This window comes from Artemia sp. Qi Xiang Cuo, chromosome 6 (assembly GCF_049724085.1).
Source record: "Artemia sp. Qi Xiang Cuo chromosome 6, ASM4972408v1, whole genome shotgun sequence".
Taxonomy (NCBI): domain Eukaryota; kingdom Metazoa; phylum Arthropoda; class Branchiopoda; order Anostraca; family Artemiidae; genus Artemia; species Artemia sp. Qi Xiang Cuo.
The window spans coordinates 56,903,877-56,929,206 of NC_142799.1; the positions used below are offsets into that span (position 1 = coordinate 56,903,877).

At 36.0% G+C, this 25,330-nt stretch overlaps 2 protein-coding genes across 2 annotated transcripts in view; one reads left to right on the forward strand and one right to left on the reverse strand.

Annotated features, from left to right (window-relative positions):
* The first annotated feature begins 6,574 nt into the window (after positions 1-6,574).
* The window catches only part of LOC148951418 (triokinase/FMN cyclase-like), a 41,140-nt gene continuing 22,384 nt past the window's right edge, over positions 6,575-25,330 (forward strand). Inside the window, exons 1-5 of the mRNA XM_089090871.1 lie at positions 6,575-6,778; positions 10,041-10,422; positions 12,555-12,796; positions 22,606-22,765; positions 24,579-24,677. Coding sequence (XP_088946997.1) covers positions 6,689-6,778; positions 10,041-10,422; positions 12,555-12,796; positions 22,606-22,765; positions 24,579-24,677 — 973 coding nt within the window. The 5' untranslated portion in view covers positions 6,575-6,688. The remainder of the gene's footprint in view (positions 6,779-10,040; positions 10,423-12,554; positions 12,797-22,605; positions 22,766-24,578; positions 24,678-25,330) is intronic.
* LOC148951419 (sepiapterin reductase-like) overlaps positions 22,669-25,330 on the reverse strand; it is a 28,502-nt gene continuing 25,840 nt past the window's right edge. Inside the window, exon 2 of the mRNA XM_089090873.1 lies at positions 22,669-22,806. The gene's annotated coding sequence lies outside the window, so the exon portion shown is untranslated. The remainder of the gene's footprint in view (positions 22,807-25,330) is intronic.

Here is a 25,330-nt window from a genome sequence, read left to right on the forward strand (position 1 = left end):
CGTGCCGAAAATGTTACCTGTGTAAAAACAATGTGATAATAGACAGTGAAATTGCCAGGAAAATAAAAATGGAATTGGCTGAAAATATCACTATGGAATATAAAGATGACTCTATGAAAAACAAAACACCAGCAAACGTTAAAGTCATTGATCAAACAGTCAATGAACCAAATAATACCAAAGACGAAAAGCATATTGAACCTGTTGATGAGACACCAGTAAAAACTTTGTATGACTAAATGGAATAGTGATTATTCTACTGATTACGAACTAAGAGAAGACAATAGCTACAATATCAAGAGAGAACATGGTGAACTATTTTATGGAACAAATTAAAAAAATTCCAAAGTTAATCATTGATATTAATAATGTATCATAATATATTTTTGTATTAATATTCAACATAGCAATATCTCGTTAGAAATGGTTTATGCAATACCTTTTTATGTGTTCATTACTTTTAGGGTAAGCTAGCACATAAAACGTTAAGAATGTCTATAAAAACATCGGAGAATTAATAAAAGTACTTTTCATGCATCTCTTGTCAGAAGCTTGGGATAACAATGACCAATTTTATCTATCAGAATGCATAAACTCTTTATCAACATCCGTTGTTGGATATGTTATTATGTCATTATGAAAAAATTGTAAGTAAGTAGGTAAGTAAGTAATTAAGTAGATAAGCAAGTAACAAAATATTTCTTGAAGTTAACTCATGGATGCACAATACAGAAATTTAATTCAAGAAATTATGAAAAAAAAAATTGAACAAATTCTTTATTAACATTCTTTATCGATTGAAGTCGCTTCCTAGACAGTTAATACAGCAATTTCACAAAATCTAAGTATCAAATTGATTAAATTCTATATCAACATCCATTTCTCGGATACCTGCGGATGAAATTGACAAAATCTAAGGGTTAGAGTGAATAAATTTTATTTATCAACATCTTTTGTCAGATACATCGAATAATATTGACAGAATCTAAGTGTCAGAGTGAATAATTTATTTTTTATCAACATCTTTTATCAGTTACAACAATTATAAATAACAAAATCTAAATATCAGAGTGAATAAATGCTTTTTCAGCAGTTTCCAAAACCATAATGTAGGGGACATAATGCAAAAATGTCAGCTCACAAGATTAGGGCGTATCTGATATCCATCCAAATAATCCTCAAGAAGAAATCACTAACCTCCGTGTCATTGTCCTCTTGTGAGAGACGCTCTAGCGGCCAAGACTGTCTAGCCACAATGAAGACTAAACTGAAGCTCTTTGTCAGCTTTCACCGATATCGACGAAGATGGGAATCGTCTTGGTCACAGATTGTCATTCCCATGACCAAAGATAGGTCCGCTTGACCCGAAATACTCTGTCAACAAGCAGTAAGTAGGGGGTATTAAGAAGTCACTTTTACTATTTCGTTTAGATCTTTTGAGGCAACTAAGAGGGTTTAGTGAGATTATTACCGGTAATTGATACCCTTGTAGCTCAATTCTGAAAAACATTCAACCGGTGCTGTAGGAGCCGTGTGCTCCTCTAGAAACAAAGCGAACAAGTATACTCGACCACAGGCCCAATTTAGGGAGCGCGCTGTAACAGAGTCTGTATAAGAGTTTATTGATTGACTTTATAATGTTTTTGATTGATTGACTTTATAATTTTCCTTTTCAAGATTTTTGGTTTTGGTCGTATTATAATTTCAAATTATTTTTCATAACTCGGGAATAGCGGACTGATAAAATTCAAATTTTATGGATCTAATGGAAAAATAATTTCTTTCAGCTGTCTTGCTTAACGAAACAACATGTTATGATCAGACATGTATGCTGGAAATTTCAATGTTGTGCTGGGCGATCAAATCTACCAAAAAAAACATCACCTGAATTAAAGGACTACTATTCCACAATTACAAAACCATGGTATTTTAAGCAGCCACGTCTCGAAATCCCTACTCTCTACGCTCCTGGTCGTGATCATCGCACCGAGATTCCTTATGATTGAGTTCTGTTAAAGGGTTTTTGGCTAGAAACCCTTCTTCCCCATATATATTGCTAAAAGTTTAAAATATAATTAACTACCAATAAAAAGCGTCAATATACGTTCAAAATACGATGTAAATATTGATATAGGGCAATTAAAATTTTTTACCAGATTATGAAGTTCACTGATCATATTCAGGATCTTATCTGAAAAATTTATAGACTCGTTTATGAGTTTGTATTCTAGCAATAACAGAAATATTATAATTATGTTGCATTGTTTCACTTTAAAAAATTGAAAAGAAGGACGTCTAGAAGGAATAAAGTTTTCTGGAAAGTAGTGGGGGTTGGGGAGAGGATATTTTATTTTTATGTCCAAAACTATATGGTCCTTTTGAAATTTTCTTAACTTCTACGAGAGAGCAAAAATGCGATTGTTAAGTTTTTAAGGAGAACGGTTATTTCGTGAAGGATATAAATCCTGAAGCAGAGAGACAGCTTAAAAAATGACCTTTTGACTCGATTGCTTTCAACCATGTGGTAGCACAGCGTATTGATGTTCTGCTTGGCGATGCGAAGGCCTAGGATTGATTCCCGTCGCAGCATGGTTGGACGACACGCTTGTCTACTTGTTCGTGTAAAAGAAGACCCAGAAACCGAAACGTCAATTTGGAACCCTATGCGTCAGCAATGGCTCTGGAGAGTATTTGTCCTTTTTTTATCTATCGCTTTACGTTCTTTTACTTGTTCAATACTTCACACAGAAAAACCAATCAGATGAGCTTTACGTTCTTTCTTTCGTGCCTAGCACAAAGCAAATTCAGATTTTGAAAAGGTTGATTGTCGAAGTAAACCAATGACAAGAACACTTTACCGCAGAATTTTTGGGGAACAATCGTTTTGTTCTGTTTATGAAATTAAGAATGGATATGTAAAAATGATATCGTGTAGCTCAATAATGTGACTTCAGTTTAGTGCTTAAAACTATGCTCGGTTATTTCTTAGCAAAAAATATTAAATTTGTTTGAACCCTATCATGGCTGGTCTCAGGGATGTAGCCAATGATGGGTCTTCGACTCCTTCCCCTTCTTTGGACAAAAGTAGTAAAATATAAAACTGAGGTGTATAGGAAAGAGGAAGAAGATGGAAAAGAAAAGAAGAAAATTCTTGTTACGCTTGCACAAGAGAAGTGATATTAGTCAGGGATCTGGCCTAGGGATTCCACCCCACCTCAGCTGCTTGTGCCAGAAGGGTCAAAAAGATAATAAAGGAGGAACACAGAAATTACGAACAATAAAAGTCGAAAATTTTCAGCTACACCTTGAAAAAGAATTTATATTTGGAAGAGACTTGGCAAAGTGTGGTCCAAACCTTCCCCCTTTTCTGGGACAAGGGAGTGAAGAAGGGAAAATGAGAGAGAGAGAAAGGGAAAAACCACAAGAAAAAAGGAGAAAAATCATATATACACCTGAACAAAGAACTTTTATTAGCAAAGAGAGCCGCCATGGGAGTCCATACCCCCCCCTCCGGAACAAAGAGATTCCTAACGTTGAAATAGAAGGACAAGGAAAGAAAAGCAGAAAAATCATAGATACACCTGGACAAGGAACAGAAGTTAGGAAGAGACATAGCAAAATGAGAGTTTCCCTTCCTTTAGAAAGCGGTCGTAAAAACCGAAAGGAGAGAAAATGGAAGAAAGAAGGGAAAGAATGGTAAAAAGAAAGGGAATAACCCGTATATGTGCCTGCATAAAAAAGGCATTGCTAGCTAGGGATGTGGCAAGGAAAAGTCGGGAGTCCAAAGCCCTCCAGGAGCAAAGGAAAAAGTAATACTGAGGAAACAAAAAGAGAAAAATCATAGATACACCAGACCATTAAAGTGAAATTAGGAGGGGACATGGCATGGTTGGTTTCAGTCCCACCTCCGTCAAAGACGAGGGGATAAGAATAGAAAGAAGGAGAATGAGAAAGAAAGGGGGGAAAATCCTAGATACACATGTATAAAGAAGTCAGATTAGGAAGGGATAGAGCCAAGGGGGTCTTTACGCTCATTCAAAAGAACGAATAAGGGCCAAAAGAACGAATGAGCAAACAAGTGAAAAGTAGAAGAACTTTAGATAGACATACACAGAGAAGGGAGATTTGGTAGGGACTTAGCAAAGAGGGGAGAATTCAGGATCGCCCTCAATTGAGACGGAGTTATAAAAATGGAAATAAAAGTAAAAAGAAAGAAAGGAAATAAGGAAAAGAGAAGGTGAAAAATTAAAGATACATCTTAACGAAAAGTGAGATTTGGTAATGATTTGACAGTGGGACTGGGCCTTCCGGTACAACAAAAGATGGAAGATAAACAAATGGAAGATGGACTACATGATGGAAGATGGAGGATAAAAAAGATGGAAGAAGGAAAAACGTAAACAAACGGAGAAAGTCTCATATGAAAAAGAAGAGGGAACAGGCATTATCCAATTGCCAGGTCTAAAACAACCAACTCGATAGAATTAACGTTAATTATCACAATATTTGGATCTGATATTTTACTTTCACAAAGTGGAGAACTGTGGGTTCATTCCCCTATTTGGGTCTCTGGAAGAAACCCAAAATATATGATATTCTTGAAAATCATACAAGGGGGCTACCGTCACCTGCTTTTCGCACTAAAGTTTCAGCATTTTCCTAAAAGCATTTTAAAATGCAAAAAGTATAGCCGTTTTGTAATTTTTTTATTGCTGTGGGCCAAGGCCCAAACTAACCTTCAGAAGGTTACAGGTGCCTTTGCCTCCACTGTGGTCTAATCTAAGAGACTGCAAGCTTTGAGTCATAAATGAAAGAAAAGGTGCATGTCAAAATAAAGAAAAAGAAAGATTACGATCTACACATATATTTCTGTGGACAGACAATTGACTATGACGTATAAGGAAGACTATTTGAAATGATGCAAGTGTTTTTAAAGCGTTCCAACTAAATATTTTAAAAGTTTCGTTGGCTTAGCGCTAAGAACAGCGTTGGATAAAACACTGGTCTCGAAAGCACATTAGAAAATCCCAATTTCATATAGTTGTTTTGAATGCTTCAAAATAATTCAAAGGTTGAAAACCTTGAACAAGCATTATTTAACATTCTTTACTTACCAAAAATATAAATAATGATATAATAGAAAAATCATGAGATTTTTTAGTATAAAACTATAGAAAAAACATGAAATTATGAAGAAGGGTGGAGCAACTTCATCTTTAAGACTCGTAATAGAGTCATGGCCAATAAGGCAGAATGTGCGAGAGTGTGGTACCTGCTTCACTATCACTGTCTTCGGTATATCCTGCACACTACCCGTTATGACACGAGTTCAAACAGCAAGAGAAGGAGTTAAAAGGCACTAGGGCAAAGGCACTAGTTGTTATAAAAAGGCGTCGGCTTAAGCTCCTTGGTACTACTTTGCGTTGTTTCCAAGATTCAATATTTTGATATCTCCTTGTGTATGAGAAAGTAGCCTCCTTCAAATGAAGAGGAGGAGGGCAGAAAACATACCTTGAAAAAAATTTAAGGTGGACAGGTTTTCAGACTCCAAATTTTGCACGTTGACTTCGAAGTAGCTACTTCAGATCAAGTGCGGAGATGGTGAGTTGGGACAGCTTATCAAATTAAATACCTGGGAAGCATTGTTGGAAACAATGGCACACTGCAAAAGAAGTAGCCTCCTGAATAGGCCGAGTAAGTGGAGCTTTCAGCAGAATGAAGAGAATCTTGCGATCGAACCTCTTCTCACTTCGCATCACAGTTAGACTGTTCAATATTGACGTTCTGTCAATTCTGACGTGTGTCACCTGATTATACCATATTGATGCAGATCAAGGGCATCTGATTCTGGTCTTTGAAAATATGTCTCCGAAGAATCTTGAACATACACTGGACGTTTCGAGTCTCAAAAAGAGGGTCCGAAAAATGACCATCATGGCATTGTGACATTGTATCAACACAAAAGTATTGTCTTGCGAATGGGGGACCCTAGACTCCCAAGGCAACCTTGCGGTAGCAACCTAAAAATAGAGGAGGAAGGATCTTCTCAAGATCGCCGTACGTGGCATACACCAGTCAAATCTACGCTATCAACACGCTCCTGCAACCTGAGTGAGAGCATATACTGGTCGTAGAAGGATACCGCGAAGACTGGAGACTCTTTATCGAAACCTTGGTGCCTCTGGAGGCACAGAAGGGTCATGTTTCCAGACATTGATGGAGTCGAGACAAAGATTGGTAAACGATTACCGAGGAAGCTGCGGGTAACTGGTCAAACCAGTCGTCAGAATTAATGCAAAGGTCCTTTGGTACAATTCGTCGTCCGGTTCCCACCGAAAGTTAAATAGAAGGAAGTGAGTAAAAACCATTGTGCCAAAATTGTGCCTTTTCTTATGAAGGACGCAAAGAAAAGTACTATTTTGGACACTGAAAAAATTCAGCGTCACCTTTCCAAAAGCTCAAATCCCTCCTCAAGATACGATTGTAGATATTACTCAATTTTTATTAATACAGACGTTTGAAATCTTAAACTCTCTTCTTTTTTTCAACTTCACAGGTAACCTTTTATTCTATTCTAATCTCTTTTTATTTAGCCGGAGTACTTCTTCTTCCATTAAATTATACTGGAGACAGACTCCATTTTGGTTTAGCCAGTGAGAGAGCGAAACTTGAGGGATTCAAAGTCAAAATGGTTCCAGTTGGAGATGATTCGGCTGTTAAAACTAAAGATAGCGCTGCTGGCAGACGAGGACTGTCTGGTACACTTTTTGTCACGAAGGCAAGTAATTAAACGAGTTTTTTTTTTCAAATCAATGTTTGATCCATATCTTTCTAAGCATCAAGGATTTTACTGCATGCCCTGGTTTCAGAAATTGATGCTAAACTTAACAATTCCAAATTTAACAGGGTTGTATTTGCCCTACTTTCAAAATGAAGAGTGATTACGCTATGAAAAATTAAATTGAGATTGAAAGGCTAAAATCTGCGTTAGAAAAAAAATATTCGAATTTGGTATTAATATCTTTTGGTATTTAGAAATGACTTTATTTTTACAACTCATTTATCCTTGTTCGATAGGGTTTAATCTTTACTTTCTTGATGAGTTCAGTAATTATATTGGACTTTGTAAATTCATCTGTTATAAATAAAATGATCATAAGAAAATGACACATCAAATATGACACTGGATACGAAACATATAACAAGAGATTATCCGCATCAGGGGTCTTTTCTGTTTGTTTGTTTTTTTCTGTATATTATTCGTTTACTGTTCAACGACAAATGCTTTATATTAGATTCTCATCGGATTTCAATATAATTGGTATTTTTCATTGTCACCTGTATTGGGGCCAAAATCTAAAGGGGATTCTCGGAACTATTGCCTCCGGCTTCGATTGAAAAATAAAAATGACATTTTTAAGCGCTAAACCTTTCAAATTTTATGTGAAATAATTGACAGTTCTGGTTAAAAAATATGATTCTGAAACTTCTCGCCTTAAGTCTTTTGAACACCAAGAAACGCTATCCATTGAGCGATATTGGTGCTGTCCCCTAAAGCTCTTTTGTTGGATGTACCACGCTGTTTTGAAGAAATCAAAACACAAGTCCTACCAAAACATTTCCGATTTAAATATCCCCAAAAAAGAAGTACATAGTTGATGGCCTTATTTTGTCCTTAGGTGATGTGTGCAGAATTGCTAGATGTCCTTTTTTTGTATGTTTTTGTGTAAGATCGAATATTTTTCATGAGTTTACAGGTAACCAGCAATTTCAAATTGGAATTCCTCAAAACTTTTTTGGCTGGAAATGTATTTTGGGTTTCGGAAGTTGACGCATATTAATATTAAGATTAATAAATAAAGAAGATCTACTTAGGCAACTATTTATTTTCCTTCCTTATTGAAAACCCCTGAGGGTTCCGGCTATGCCATAAATAATGAACTTCCCCAGTGTTACTTTTAAAATAAAGCCAGACCCAGTGTTACTGTTACTTCCAAACACAAACTATACAGTAGGTTTGTTTTAAAATCCACAGCTAAAAGATTGACAGTGGACTGGTACCAACAAGCAGAAAAAGCTAAATTCTTTAAATAACTCAGTTATTGGATATTAAATCATATTGCTTGGTGCTGCAGTGAGTTGTTAGTACTAGTAGTAGTAGGATCATATTGCGTAGCAAAAATTTCAAGTTTTTATTTTAAACGTACTACATATTTTATTCTTAGCTGATAGCCGGTGACTCTGAGATTTAAGTTTCATATTCAGTTAGCTATTAAAGCAACGTAAAGCATAGAATAAACAAGTAATAGTATTTTAAAATTATATTATCGCTGCTTAACACGAGGTACAGCATTGTAGAAAGTATAGCGCTATTTTTATAGCGTTGTACAATACAGTGTTTATTTGTGTCGAGGCTCCCAGGCAAGCTGAAACGAGTTTTACGAATTTCGAGCCACTTTGTGGAGTTTTTCATCCCTTTTGTAAAAAACTGGAAACTTCCTTATTTTAATTACATTTTATGGTTTATTGAGATTTTCTAAACGTTGAATATAGTGGAGTAGTATGGCATATTGAATCAAGACTTAAAAATACATTTTCTGAACAGACAAGCTGCCTTCGAGCCTTTTTTTCGGATTTACGCTACTGTAAACGAGAATTAGTTTTTTATTTGATAGCCATAGTATTTTGGCGGGTGGGTTATAATTTTTTTTTTTGGGGGGGGGGTTAATCCATCAAAAAATAAAAGATGAATAACGTTAAAGATATGAGATCATGATTGTTTATAGTTATAGTAAAAGGTTGGATAATCGGATTTTCCAGTCACACAGGCCTATTGTTGATGATACATGCTATAATGGTGTTCAGTTTCACTAAACCCGAAAATAGAAGAACTAAAATAAAACTAGAAAATAGTAAATACAGTATAGCATTAAGTTTCCAATTTATATTGTGTCTGTCGTTCTTTAAAAAAACACCTAGCATATTTTTGGAACTCTTAGTTCTGTTTATCTACCAAATACGTTTTTAGAATTATTACTTTCTGGGTTGACTGTAATTTTAGCCATATATCATAAATATCTATGGCCATTAGATATATACTCAGGGCCACTGCTCTCGGGATGGGAGGTATGTTGGCCTCGGAGGCATACTTATTAGACCCTTTGATGTTTCTAAGAAAAATGATTATATCAAAATTTGACCCAATATCATTGGGATTATGAGGTCTGGGTAGCAGGAAATGGCACTTGAGGAAGGTCGATTGCCCTCAAGTCATTTTGGGCTCGCAAAAAAGGGCAATAGAACTTTGAATTTCCGATCGAATGAACACCTTCTAAGTTCTCACGACGCCGTCTTTCATACAAAGTGGCCGGAGAGTAAAGTTTTCTGGCCCTTTGTTGGGTCCTTTTTTGGATTGCGGCAGTTGACTGTATGTTTAGAATTGATCATGAATAAAATTTTTTGCCCATGTCCGTTTCCCCTTCCCATCTCCCCCTGTAAACTCCAAGTTATTTGATCCTTTTGACCTAAATGCCAATCCCTGAAAGTTTCAAGCCAATCGCACGCCCAATGTCAAGCAAGCCCTCCTTTTGGTATTATAATTTTTATGCGTAAACAATGAGTAATTTATATGACTAAAGGCTCCTGCCACAGGGATTTTGCTGATCATGTCATCCCTGGAGGCAAATTATATGAAGCCTGTCAACTATTTTGAACAGAATGGCTATCTCAAAATTTTCATCGGATAAAAGAGGATAGAAGGAGGGTTGGGTACCCTCCAATCACTTTCAATTCTTAAAAGGGCATTAGAACTGGCACTTCCCATTTCAATTAAATCCCGTCCCAAGTTTGTGTGACCCCCTCCTTCCACACGAAGTTGTTGGGGGAAAAACTAATTAGAGAAAACAATAAATACATCGAAGGTGTTTGGCTCTTTACATAGGCAGGTCGTATTCTGATAAAAATCTTTTATGGGTATTGCAATCGCGGCGGAAAACAAAGGCCAATTCGAAAGAGTTGTTAATTATAAGCAAATTTTACAGATCTGTGGAGCGTTAGCAGAGCAAGGATCCGACCTCGGTAAAATTAAGTCCGAAGCGAAGCACATACAAGAGCACCTTGGAAGTGTCGGAATTAGTGTCCAGGGATGTACTTTACCAGGCCATTCCACTTCTCTATTCCATTTAAATCATGGCGAAGCTGAACTAGGCCTTGGAATTCACGGCGAAGCTGGGGTAAGAAAGGTGCAATTTAATAATGCAGAAGAAGCAGTAGGTCAGATGTTTAATATCTTAATGGATACAGAGTCACCAACTCGATTACATCTAGATGGGGATAGTGATGTGGCATTGATTGTTAATAATCTTGGTGGTACTTCTATAATGGAACAGAATGTCATGATTGGAGAGGCTATCAAACATCTAGGTAAATATTATAGTAGACCCTATAGTTATTAAAGTTCCCAATATGCTATTTTTAGCTATCTAAATGAATAATTATTAGTTTCAGTTGTATATTTATTTCTACCATTGTATGTTTCTGCGCTGTGTGAATGTGTCTTGTGAACTGTCTACCATTCAAGAATAGAAAAAAAATTTTTGAAAGGAAATGACTAGCCTCAAGTGCAGGTTATTCTTGTCCCAGATATAATTTCCTGGCAACCCTGTAGATGACTTTAAAAAGGTGAATTATTCAGGTTTGTAATTATATTAATGAAATGGCAAGGAAAGCAGACAAAATTCAGGTGCTTTTGTGTGTGTGTTTTGGTGGGTTTTTTTTGGGTGTGGGGGGGGGAGGGTGGGATGGTTAATGTTAATTTTATTATTTTGCGATGTGCATCATAGATTACTGTGTTAGATGGCCTTGTTTGGCTCATATTAAAATTATTTATTTAGTTATTGGTTGTTCCTTGTGCCTTATTTGGCTCATATTAAAATTATTTATTTAGTTATTGGTTGTTCCTTTTGCCTTATTCCTTCTCTTTCGTCTTTTTTTCTTTGTTTTTTGTCTTCTCTATGGTAGTGTCTCACTCCATGCATATTCTTCGTTTTATTTATTTTGTTCTCTTATTTAAATCTTTTTCTTTAAGCTAATTGTCTTCATGTCTGCCCTACTAGACCAAAAAGCGTACTTATAGAGGCTCTAAGCTCTGATAGAATTCAAGGGACTCTGGTTAGGCTGCGTTAGAAGAGCATCATGTACAGCTGTGGCTTGGTCTTTGCTCTTGACACTGATGATTTACTAGTAGTAATAATAATAATAATAAGTTTTGGGCATTGATGATTTCATTGGAGTCATTGGTCATGGCAACTTATGAGACCTTTAATTCTTTTTATGCAAATAAGGAAAAAAATGCAGAGAGAAAAATATATAAAAGAAATAAAAAAGAAAAGCGAAAAGGATTTTCAGCCGATGGAAAAGAAATAACGAAAAGATAAAGCAAATATTTTGATAAGGATCTCCAACAAGCCGTTCTCAACATTCAAAAAAAGGGGAAAAAAATTAATTTTTTTTTTCTTGGCGGAGGTCCTTGCCGAGATGTCTACTTTGTCTTTCTGTTGTTTTTTTCTACTAGCTGGAAATCACCTTAGCTGCGGTTTCTAATTTATCATTTAATTATTTTGTACGTATTTTTTTTTATCATCGTCATGTATAGCCAGTGTGGTCTTAGAATTTATTTAATGTTTAATTTGTCTGGATTTTCAGAGCACTTCCAAATGATACGTGTTTTTTGTTAATAATGAGGCAGGTTGCTTCTCTTCTGCCCTTCCAAGATCAGAAACGATATTTGATAGATACAATGCAGATTTTGGATAAAATGGGGAGCTCTGGATAGAAGGTAATGGAGGATGAGCATGGATAGATGTGTTGTCCTCAGGCAAATTGGTTGTGTGATTGGTTTTTATTAATAGTAGTTGCAGTTCTTTGCAATAAGGGCTTTAAGAAAGTCGTCTATTTTGTCGTAATTTACTGTCTTGTCTAGGTGAGGGACTATTTTCTATTTAGAAATAGTCTATTAACTATTGGCGATTATTTGTTTACTTTCCTCTAATTAGTTTTTATCACAGATTGCCAGCTTCTGAATGTTCAAAGAGTTAGCCCCGATATTAAATTAAAGATGGCACCATCTTTGGCTCCCTGCCAATATTTAAGAACTGGAGAATAGCTTTGGTGCTTTTGTTCTACTTTAAATGACGTTTTTTTTCATTTTGTTTTACTTTTTATTCGTAATGAATGTATTTGAAAAGGAGTTAAGATCCAAACGACTGTATATAACAACAACCTTTTGAAATTAGTGTTGCTTTACTTGTAGAGAACATCGAGAGAATCATTATTTTATAAAAGCTCTGATGCACGAAAAAAAAAAAATCTAAAGCATAAAACTCAGATTGGTGCAACCACCACTTTTGATATTAAGTTGATTATAAATTGGGGCTCATAAGCCCAAAAAGAAATATTCATAGACCATTAGAGGATTCAATCTGTTTTGATTCGTATAGACACATTTTAAATTTAAAAGTTTGCCTCATTTTTTTACGATTACTTCTCATTTTTAGAAGCCTTTGGTGTCAGAGTGCGTCGCTGCTATGCTGGTCATTTGATGACTTCTTTGAATATGGCTGGTATTCAATTTTCGGTGTTAAAAATTCCTGGAGACAAACAATATTGGTTTGATTTATTGGACGAACCTACAAATGCCCAAGCATGGCCTAAATGTGTTTATACATCTTCTTCTTTTGAGAGGTTCACTCCAAGTTACATCAGTGATGAAGGTCTACGGTGGACGGCCCATTTTGAGGTAAGATTATCACAAGAAAAGGACGTCTTAAGGCATAAAATAAACACTGACCACCATAGGTCCAATAATTTGCCTAATGTTCCCAATACAAGATATTTATTTTAAAATCAAATTATCACAAACCAAGATGAGACGAATTTATATTTTAGAGTCAAAAAACCTAAAAAGAAGCAGACCAATAACATCAAAATGTTGTAGTTTAAAAATAAAAACTTACATAAAACTGGCTTGGGAAACTATAAACAGATAGAAGGAATAATTGATTCATTGACTATTTCACAGTCACGCGCAGAGCAGAAGAGAAATAGGAATTAGTTACATACATTAAATAACAAAACCACCCTCCTTTCCAATAAAACGTTATGAATATATTTTGGTATTTGTTGCAACTTTACTATTCAAAAGATAGAGTGTAAAGTGCAAGTATGATTTCATCCGGGAATGCTTTTTCGCCTCCCATCCAGCATAAACAAATAATCCATGGTGGATAGTTATATGAGTCATGACTGATTGTCCCAAATCAAGAAGTGTCTCAAATCATCCAACCGAAGTTTTAGCCACTCTTCGTCACCTCGTGGGGAGCCACTTGTTCAACCACGTATGGCGCAATTCCACCAAGCGTGGTATACTTCACCACGCTGTGACCTCTCGAGTCGTGCATGAAATTTTTGTCACTCTCGGCAGTGGCGATTCCAGACCTGCGCAGGGTGTAGCTCCCCCCACCCAGTTTTCCTGATATTCGACTCTAAATTCTTTTTATTTTTAAAATTCTGTGGTATACCTTTCTCCTCCAGAATATGAGGCCTAAAACCCCTACTGACTCTTGACACGCCCAGAATGATATACGGTAAATGAGTTTTGAAAGTAAATAGCAGCTCGCATCTGACAAAGCAGCGACGGTTCGAAGATTGTGATTAGTCTCAATCTTTAGGCCTTGGTGCGAAGGTGCGTAGTAAGAGTTTATGTCATGAAACACCAGGAAATGTTAAAATCACTGGGAAAATAAGAAAATTTTATGGGGGATGAAGCCCCTCCTGACGTGACTATTGACGTGGCGTATGGGTTTGGAGCTCTTTGCCTATTTTCTACATTCACAGCAGTGTCAAACTCGGAAGAGCATTGGTGAATGGACCACCTGTTGAACGAGACTATAGATATGAGGAATTTTTATAAAGATATATTACTGCTACTGCTAACAGTTCAAAAAGCACCAAGCCACCTAAGGCCAAGATCTATAAAAATATTGCAACGACGTCATGCACTGTATAAAAGGTGTTTTATACGAAAAATATTTTTATTAAAATAAAATGCGCGTGGAGACTACCTAAAAAAATCAAGTTAATGACATCAGTTATCATTTCGCATTTGACCTGTGAACATCTATTGATATTTAAGCCGGATTAAATTTGGAATAAATTACAGTGGATTGCAGTGACCGTCAGTTTCGAAATAATGAATTTATATTTACGAACTATTTTACCATTTGGATATATTTACTCACTCATATAAGGTCATCTATTATTTTACTATCTTTTTAATTTGATTTAATAATCTGATTATAATTTAATATTACTTATAAGTGAGCAGAAGAGGGGAGGTTTTTGTTGTAAGGACTATAGTAGCAGTTAGGAGCGTTACTCTCTTAAACTGCAGGGAGCTAGTAGAAGGAAACTACATTGCCTCTGCGTGGTTGTATCTAGTTCATACGGTGTGTACAGTGACAAATGAATAATAGAGTTGTTTTTTCGCCAGTTTCAATTTTTTTGTAATTTAATCGTGATAATGGAGTGAATGAAAAAGAAATACTAAAATTTGGAAAGGAGTTTTTCTGGACTTACCGAGTATAATCGAAGCTAAAAAACTCCTCTACGATGCGGCTTTACCTGGGACTGAGCTTCCGAGAAGACAGGGGTTGAAGGCTTTGGAAAGCCATCTGAAGGATATGTTAAGTATATTCGAGAAATATGACGATGAAGACAAAGACCTACCGATGTTTGTAATTAGTTCTCCAAATAATGTAGCTATCATTCCTGCTTTGGTTTATTCGAGTTTGAACGCGAAATTGAATAGAATGGAACACTTCATAAAGACTGTTTCAAGTAAGTTTGATTCGTATGATTATCACTTTCCACCACTGCCTGCCCGCCAAATGCCGTCAACTGATTCTCACACCACTGTTGTTGTCTCTAAAGTGCCGCAAAAACTAAATTACCCGATACAACGCAAAGAAGTGCTCAATAAACGGATCTGTCATGACTCAGTTACCAAGCTTAGTTTGGGAGGAGACAAATAGATAATCAACGTAAAAATCTCAACCGCTTAAGAATGCAAACACTCTATTTCAGCGATTTCAGCAGAATCTACATCCAAGGTGATAACTAAACGGTTTTTCGGGATAGTCAGAAGAATATTAAAAGACTTAAACGTCTCATTCTTGCAAGGATATCCAGGTGTGGTGGAAGCTATGTGGCTCAGTGACATTGGCACGGTTAAGCTTGAGTTTTGTGACTCCATGTCAAAAGCCAAGGCTATGCAAAATGGTGTTAAACTTGGATATGAATATTTATCTGAGAAAGAATATCTGTCGGCACCTCGGTGCTGTCTAAAATGCCGTTCGCCAGACCATAAAGTAGCTGATTGTGCAAGTTTGGTTGCGAAGTGTGCACGCTGTGCAGGCCCTCGTATATCTCCACCAAGGATTCTCCCTCCCATCTTGACGCAAGCTGCTCTAATTATAGGGAACATCATGCCTCCTTTAGTCTTGGATACTGCAAGACTTCATTGCCAAGAAGGAATGATTGTGCTTGTTTCGATTGTATCGCTTAGTATAAATGGTACTCGTTTAAAGGAGCATATGATTGACGAATTGTGTGACCAGTTTGACATAGTATGCCTTCAAGAACATCTCCTGACTTCTACTAGTAATAACGTGGTAAAAAGAAATTGTGATCAGTCTTTTTTTACAAGTAATGCTCAGGTTACTTTTGCTAGACCTTCTTAAGGCTTAGCGTTCATTGTTAAGAATAACATGAATTTTCTCTCTCCAATCCGTTATCACTATGTTAAATTGATCCTTTCTGTTTCGTTTGCTAATACTGTGCTGATAAATGTGTATCTCCCATGTAACAAAAAAACTATTTCCACTTTAAACGCGTATATGAAAGCCTTGGCAAATCTTAAGGCTATTCTTGCGTCTGTTGTATCGACTGGTTATGATTTCATATGGTTGGTGACTTCAACACAGATATTACAAGTCAGTCAGTTCAATCCGATATAGTCCTTGATGCTCTTTCTGCTCATAAAACAGTTGAGAAAAATATTGATTATTCATATATTCACCAATCTGGATGTTTTTCTAAAATTGATCATGTGGTTTCCTGGCCAAATATTAATGTATTGACTGTTCTTGTTCATGAAGACTATCGTGATATTGACCACCTCCCGATTTCCATCGGGAAATCGATGACCTGCCCCAACTAACACTGAAATAGAGAATCTACTGTCAATATGCCCTGACGAAGGTGAAATCGAAATAGTTGAGTATCAAGTTTTCAATGAGCTGAACAAGTTGTGTCCATCCAGTAGCTCTTTTCCTGAAGAGCTACCTATAAGGTTAATACGAGAGTTCTCTCTTTTCCTTGCCAAGCCACTTGGACACATCATCAGCGAATGTTTCGCCCAGTCAACTTTCCCGTCGTGCTGGAAACGCGCATTTGTGCGTGTTATACCGAAGACTAAAACACCCAAATCTTGCAATGAGTTACGACCGATATCAATCACATCTACCTTTGCAAAAGTCACCGAGTCATTCATCCTGCGTGAATTGCTCAAGCAAACGCGGGAAAACATAGACCGTTACCAGTATGGCGGCCTCAAAGGTTGCAATACCTCGATATACCTCGTGCGCCTAGTTGACATTATCTTTAAGTGGCTTGACAAGGGCAGTACCTTCATCGACCTAGCTCTCGCCGATTTCAGGAAGGCATTTGACCTGATTTGTCATCTTACGGCAGCAAAAAATATGCGAGCAATGGGCGCACAGAAGCGGTCTCTTGCATTAGTGATGAGCTTCCTTCAGGACAGAACGCAGTGTGTATTTCCATTGTTTGAAGGTGACTTGATCTCATACTGGTCTAAACTTACCTGTGGAGCCCCTCAGGGTACAAGACTTGCTGGTTTCATATTTATCTCCCTCATCAACTTCCTCCTTCAGAATTTCGAAGAGCGACTCAAATTCGTCGACGATTTATCATTTGTCCTCAAATACCTCGTGAGAGAAGGTGTAATCGAACGTCAGTTCAGCGAGACACTTCTGGCATCCTTCTCTGAGGACTGTGAACGTTACAAGTTGACACTGAATGCAGATAAATCAATGATCCTCAGGTTTTGCCCCTTAAAACGTGATCTGGAATTCCCCCAAGTCCCTTTCCCTATTGTTCCATCTGCAAAAATCCTCGGAGTCACATTATCGATGGATTGCACATTCACCGAACACGTGGAGAAGGTTATTAAGGCTGGCAATGCATCACTTCAGACCCTAGTCCTGATGCGCAGGTTTGGCTGCGACACTCAAAGCCTAAAAAATGCCTATATTACGTATGTGAGACCTCTACTCGAATATGCCGTCGCTGTCTGGGGACCTTTTGTCCAGAGCATCCACTACCTTTGCGATGACCTTGAATCTTTGCAGAAACGAGCTGTTAACATAATCGTTGGTAACAGAAGTGACGACTACAACAAACTCTTGCAAGAACTGAACCTTGAATCTCTCAGCGACAGACGATTATCACTGATCATGTCCCTCGGCAAGTCACTGCTATCTTCGCCCCATCACAGACTGATCCTCCCACCTGATGCTCCTGTTAACCAAAGAACCAGATCCCAGTCGAAGCTACAACCCCCTGTCTGCAGGACCAACCGCTACAAAAACACGTTTGTCCCCTTTTTCGTTGAAGCATACAACAAGACTTAGTGTTATTTGAATTCACGTGTTAGTGTTTTTATAGTGTTCTTTGTATTTTTTTTTTTTCTTCTCACATTGTTGTAAAGACGACATAAATTAGCCATGGCTACGCTGTTCGATCTTAATAAACCTATGTCTATGTCTATGTCTATGTCTATTTCGTTCTCTGCTTCAGTAGTCGCTTCCCGTTCTACTAAACCGTTTGCACTAAGTTATAAATAGTTTTTCAGGAATAAATGGAATACAGATAATTTTGCACTTTATATTACTACGTTGTCCGCATTATTGGGTTCTTTAAATAGTTCCTTACCATTTGCTTCAAGTTACTGACTATTACTCAAATGATAAGCAGTCTCTAAATGAATATTATGATAAAATAATTTGGTGCTTAAAACAAGCAGAGGCGACTGCTGTTCCTCTAGAAAAGATTAAAGTTAAAACTAGAAAACCAGAATGGGTTTTGGATCCAGAATTCAAAGTTGTAAAGAATAAAGCTAAGTTTTGGCTACGAATATGGGTGTCTTGCGGTCGGCCAAATCGAGGAGTTGTCTTCGATCTGAAGCAAAGTACCAAGCGTGCTTATAAAAAACGTTTACGGCAGTCTAGGGTATCTGGTTTTGATTTTTCTGCGTCGAGAAAGGAGTGGTCTCATGTTATGAATTCGGATAAGCTTAGTAGTGATTTTTCTGAAAGTACTATAGTAGTTCATACTTGGGTGTCATATTATAATGATATTTTTGGCAAGGTGAACCGGGAAGTTGAAAAGCTTTTTAGTAAACTTCTTGAGTCATGTTTGCCTAATCATATTTCTCAGAGTAATTTATTACCAGTTTCTACTGTTGATATTGGTCAAGCTATTAGGAACATGCAATCTATCTCTGTTGATCAAGACGGACTTTCGTCTTATCATCTAAAAGTAGTTTGCCCAACTTTGATTGATCATCTTCAGCTACTGTTTCAAATGGGTTTATCTACTTCTATGATGGGTCCTAAAAGTTATATCTGTGGCACAGTCACCTTGGTTTTGAAGTATGGAAAAACTTTATCGGAGCGTAGGTCTTATTGACCAATTACTGTTTTGTGCACTCTCAGCTAAGTTTTTGAATATATTCTTCTCCCTTTCATTTCAAAAAATGTTAACTTTGGTGAAAACCAATTTGGCTTTCAAAAAAGGCTGGGATCTCAGCACGCCCATCGTGTTCTAGCTTCCCTCCTTTTGCAATCTGTTAATGATAAATCTCCCCTTCATATCTGTGCTCTTGATCTTTCGAAAGCTTTCGATAGTATAGTCCACTCACAAGCACTATTCCCTTTTTTCCAACAGTATTAACCTTTCTATCGTTGTTTTGTTACGGTACTGGTATTCGAACTCTTTTATTCAGGTAAAATGTAATGGAGTAGTTTCTGATTCAAAGGTGTTTCTTTTGCGTGGGGTCCGTCAAGGTGGTTTCTCCAACTATTTTTAAGTTGTATATTGCTCCTATTCTTTTATCCTTGCCTTCGACTTTCATTTCTGATGGAATTAATTTCTCGCACCTTGTTAAAGCGGACTATATCCTTCTTGACAGTTATTCTATGGCTACACTCTCGCATTTATTCAGCTGTATCTCAGACCAATTAAGATAGATTATATTAATGTTGTATATTGATAAGTGCAAATATATTTCATTTAATTTGAGTGCGAGTCTCCCTCTTAATTGTATTTTTTTTTCTCTATTCCCTGTGTCTCTTCTTTTTGGTGGCTTGGTCTTCACATTACTAATAATCTCAAAACACTTCGGGCTCTGACAGTTTCTAATGCAAAAAAAAAAAAATTAAGATTGGATATTCAAAAATTATTGCAAATAGAGGGAAGTGCAATAGAACAGCGCTTGGAAAATTATATTCTTCATTTTGCGATTATTCTATTCTTTTTTATCTGGTTTTCTTCCAATTCTGAAGCCTAAATATCTGAATTCTATCCGGACTTATTATTTTAAATTTTCTCGATACCTTTTGTGCCTCCCTCCGTGGTTTCGGAACCGGCATCTAATATCGCGATTCGGCCTCCCTGATTTACAGGAAAAAGTGACTGTGCTTGCGGGAAAGCTGTCGTTGTCTGCAGGTCTTACTGCGCACCATAATTTACATCGTTTTATGTAAATAATTTTTAAGGGTGCGAGTTTGCTTTGTTGTTGGTTTTTTTTTTTTTTGTTCTTGATGTACTCCGCTTATTTTTTATAGTGGGTAATAAATAAATTATTATTATTTAAAGTTTTTTCTGGTTGATAAACGTAAAACTTTGAATAACACAATTTAAATATTACGAGGGGGGCATCAAAATTTTAGGAATGCCTAGGTGAGGCATGGCTTCAAATCGGTTGGAAACCACTTATCTAGTGCGTCTCCTAGGTTTATAGTATCATTGTACTAAGTAATTTGCTTCCTATAGAAATCAAGCTAATGTCTCTAATTACAATACTTGCTTTTATCACCTCTCCTACAAACCGGGCTTTAAAACCAAGTTTTTATTTTTTAGGAACACTTGGAGTCTTTATGCATTTTCAACTTTTCAACTTTGTGCTAACAAAGTTGTACAATATTTATGCCAAATTTTAACCCAAAAATTTTTTACCAAATTTTAAAAACTCATCTACCCTTATCTCAGTTTCTGATGCCTCATTGTTTTCTATTGTTTTACTCCTTTCTCTAACTCTTCATCCCAAAAGACCATTAATGTTGTCTTTTTTTTATCTCTTCCTACAACTACTTGAAAACGTAACACATTCTAAATTTTTGGCTAATTTATCCTTTTTCTTATTGCCAATTGAGGCCCTGTTCCTATCTTTAACTAGCACAAGTCTTGACTGACTACTTCCCCTCAATTTCTGAACCTGACGACAAGATATTCTGCTTGTATAATGCTGTCCGGCTGTATCTTCCAGATCCTCAGCAATTTTATCTATTTCCTTAATTCATACTTCAATGCCTTGTCTATTCAATGTCCTTACTTTCTTGTTACACTCGCATGATCTATCACTTCTTATATAAAACCCTTCTCTCATCTACTAAGCTTAAACTGCTTTGCTCGTGATCCTAGCTGCTTTTCCAAATTTCTTTCCTAGTATATCTTGTGCTACTTCGCACACTGCTTTCTAACTGTTCTCCTTTTACATTGCCATCTACATTATCTCCGTAAAACATACTATGCCGATATTGATAAAAGTATTGAATAGGGTAAAAAAAAAGAAAATAGGCAAAATCACTATGATGTTGGTTAAAAACAAAATAAATATGATGCAAAAAGAAGAAAGTCATTAACTACTTTGACATGCATGTTATTAACATGCTTTCTTTGTCATTAACATGCAAATAGGTCATTAACATGCTTTCCTCCTCCTCCCAGAACTAAATACGAATCAGAGTAATAAATAAGCATACAAGTAATAAACTTGTGGTTGTGTATTGATGCTCTAATTAGCAACAAGGGGGCCGGGGTCTGATTCCCGCTGCACTAAGGTTACGTGACAGACTTGCTACAAAGACCCAGAAACTGTAACGTTGACACTAACCTGTTGACGCTATAGTTTGTCAGGGGCTTTGAAGAATCTTTATCCTTTTGTATTTTATACACCTTATAACGTACTACAAAAAATAACACTACTTTCAATAAAACATCGCCTACATCTGCATTTCTGAGCCCTGAGGTAGAGGGACCACGTGTTGAAGGTGGGATAGTTCTACCCCCCCCCCCCACTCTGTTATGGTTTTGTAAGATTGTCAAATATGCTTAAAGAGGTAAGTTTGTGTAGGTTCCAGTTCAGATTACACTTCATAAGAGGTCCTGAGAATTAGTTGTGGTATTTTAGTAGCCATGGGTTTTTGAAAATGAGGTTTCGCAGTATTGGTGTCAATAACAGAGGAAAATATTCTTTTCTGAATCTATTCTTTCTCGTCTGAATCTATTCTTTTTATTACCTTAAGGTTCCAAATATCACATTGGTGTGATATTAAATGACTTGATGGCTTATTCTAACATATGCAACGATAACTGCCAAATTTCTTAGAAATGATGCTCAGCGTTGAACTGACTATAGTTATTATGTACCCGACATGATATAAGTTTTATAGCCCTCTTAGGATTTTTTTTATTTCTTATTCTCTTTTAAAGAAGCTATATTTCTGATCTAAAATTTATGTAAGCTCCAAAATCTTGATTATCGTTATAATTTTTATTATTAGTTTCCGTCGGAAATAATTATTTAGTTACATAATTAACAGAAGATTCTTCGAATTAAAGCGAAACAAAAATGCGTATACTTATTTATGCTAATTTTTTTTTTTTTTTTTTTTTTTTTTTTTTTTTTTTTTTTTTATGACTAGTTTCTGTACCAAATCATTTTCGTATAATATTCCAGAGTGCTTGAAAAAAATAATTCGTTTAGTAGTATAATAATTAAAAAAGGTTAAAGTCATTATAATTTTAAAATAACCCACAAAATTTATAAATCGTTGAAGAGGACATCTCATCACGGAAAAACCATATTTAAGAAAAATGAATGGTAATAGCATTATTTAGTTATTTCTGAGAATAAATAATTGCAATTATAGTTAATAAATTAATATTCACACATGTAATGGGCCAACACAACTAATGCTAAAAACGAAGTATTGGTAAATATAAGCGAAAAGGCTATGAACGACGAAAATAATACACTTATTGTCCAAATTTTCTGGAAGTCACTCACGAAAACCATAGTCATTTTGTATGGTTTATATATTTTGCTAGTATAACAAACAGATAATGAAAGCATTTAAATTTTCGTTTATGACAGGAACTGCTTCAACAGTCTCCTTTCTTTTACAGGGAAAAGGCTTGCAGCTTAGTGAGAGGGGGCAGATCGCAGCCAGAGAAGGTTTAAGTGCTGCGCTTCTTGCTCTGCGTCATAACGAAGAGCTGCTCAACACACTTGATACTGGGGTTGGTGATGGTGACTGCGGAACTACGCTAGTCAACGCTGCAAATGGTATTTTTAGTGCCTTTTTGGAATTCAAATACTGATGCATCCTAAAAAGCATTGGGTAAAATTAAATTAAATTGAAAAAGCAATAGTAAAATAACAGTAATAAAACCAAAAATTATTTCCGAATGTCGGTTAGTGCTATGAAAAAAAAAACAAAAAAAAAACGGATAACCAGAAAAAAGATTTAGTTAAAACTTAAATCTAAAGTATAAAATAACCTAGCCGATGCCCAAATCTCGATACCATCATGCAGACTTGATTTCCCGGGAAATGATTTTTCGCCCACCATACCGCGTAAACTAAGACTTTCTGGTGGATAAGTATAAATGTCACGAAGGGTTGTCCCTAAGCATCAAGTACATCAAATCATCCAAGAAAGAGGTTATCCACCCCTCTATTAATTAGAACTGCAACAAGTGTTTCGACTTTAGAAATCCTTGATCTTAAAAGTATAAAATAAAAATACTTTTAAATCGTCAAAACCTGAATCAGTCGATACCAAAATGTCCAGCGTCTTTGAATACTAACTTGGCTCGTTAGATGTTTTACAAGAATTAAAAAAGCAGATAAGGCCAGTACTGAATATTTTGATAAAACGAGGGGGGGGAGGGTTGACTACGGAAAATGAAATATTGACTGGTCGAAAAATATGGATTATTAACTATTTTCCACATTTTGCCGCGTGAAGGACTCATACTTAGACCCATCCCCCGCTCCTTTTCTATTTACGCCTTTGTTAACACATCTATATGTTAAATCAAACTTGGAAATGCTAAGAATTCAAACATGGCAATAATATGCTTTTTATTGACAAAACTGTTTCTAATATTTGAGTATTTTCCAAATAATATATTGGTATCTTAATTTGGAAAAAAAGCCCAACGCAATAAGCCTACGCAAAAGTAATTCACAACTCGATCAACTTTATTCCTTGAAATAGTAATTGGGCTATTAAGTAAATCCCATATACTTATTCCATTAAACAAAAAGTAAGATGGCCAGATAATATGCGTTGGATTTAGATCCTAATTTCACAAGCAAAACAAACTGAGAAGGCATATAAAGTAACTCGCCAAATAGGAATTACTTATAAAGACTTCACTAACTCTTCTCCTTTTCTTTCTTCTACCTCAATTTGCTTAAAAATTTCGATTGTTAAACTTTGTCGGTGATCTAATAATTTCAAAAATATATCTTTTGAAAGACGAACTGCCTTAAGAATAACCAAAATTACATATCCCAGAATCACTGCTAGAAAATATTTTGAATATATTCGCCGAAATTAAAAAAAAGGCCAAAAAGAAAAATACTTTGTTTTTCTGGAAAAAAAACCCCGTAATTTTACTATTCTTGTGCGGAAATGATAGTTATAAGGAGGACTAAGATGGCTGTATTTACAGCATATTTGGCCTTTTTATTCATATTTATTCCATAATAAGCATATTTATTCCATAGTTCATTCAATGAACTATGGAATAGAATCGATGATCTGCTCTTTCAAACTAGTTAGGAAAGGCCTGCCACCATCAGCGTGGGTTGGCTTGAAAATTGATTATGGCCCTTTTCTTCTTTTTTTTGCTCCACGTTTCAACATTCCTGAAATCTAAAAATTTTCCCCATAAGATCTTATTAAATAAAAAAAAAGGTCCTATTGTTTGTATTTGTTATAATCCCCCACGCCTCTGGTAGAATATCCGTGCATCCTTTTTGTTTACCTACCTGTTTGAGTGTTATACGTATTTGATGATAATCAAAACATATAAATCATATTATAAAAGACAGAAAGAAAGATTGAGTCTATTGCTTTGTGTTTTAGCTATTGAAGAGTTGATTGGAGAGCTGAACTTTGAATATCCATACACTTTGCTTCTCCAGCTTGGTCACGCGGTAGAAAGTCGAGTTCCAGGAACCACTGGTAAACTATCTTTTTATTTTGCTCGTTATAGCAATTATAGCAATATTATTTTTTATAATAACGAATTGCAATTACTCTGTAACCTGCAAAAGTGTCCTTTTCTGTTCAACTTTACCAGACGTTTCTTCTAAAAATGAGCTACAATGGGGAGGGGGGGAGAAGTATTGTTCAAACTTTTCGCGACCCAGTTCCGATGACCTAGGGGTATTAAAGGCCTTCTCGTTTATCAAACTGTATGTTAAGCGTGAACTCCCAGAATCGACCAGGGTGGATTTATTTGTCATGCATTTGCATATCTTCACTTAGTTTCTTCAACACCGGATTTTCTTTTCAAATTCAGCAGTAAATTGAGACTTTTTGCTTGCTTTGGAAAAAAGATTTCGATAGCCTATCAAAATCGTTTTGTATAAAAAGAGCTTTCCTTTTTTAAAAAAGGTTATTACCACACAGTCAAAACATCCCCGTCATTTTTTTTTCAGTTTGTCGATTATAATTCGAAAGCTTTGGAACATCTCGGCCGAATTTCCATGACAAAGGAACGAAACCATTTAACGGATTTGCTGACGGCCTAGATCGAAATACAAACTTAATATATTCATTTTTGTATGCTAAATTGCAAGTTATCAAAACTTGACGGACTAGCTGTAGATAAT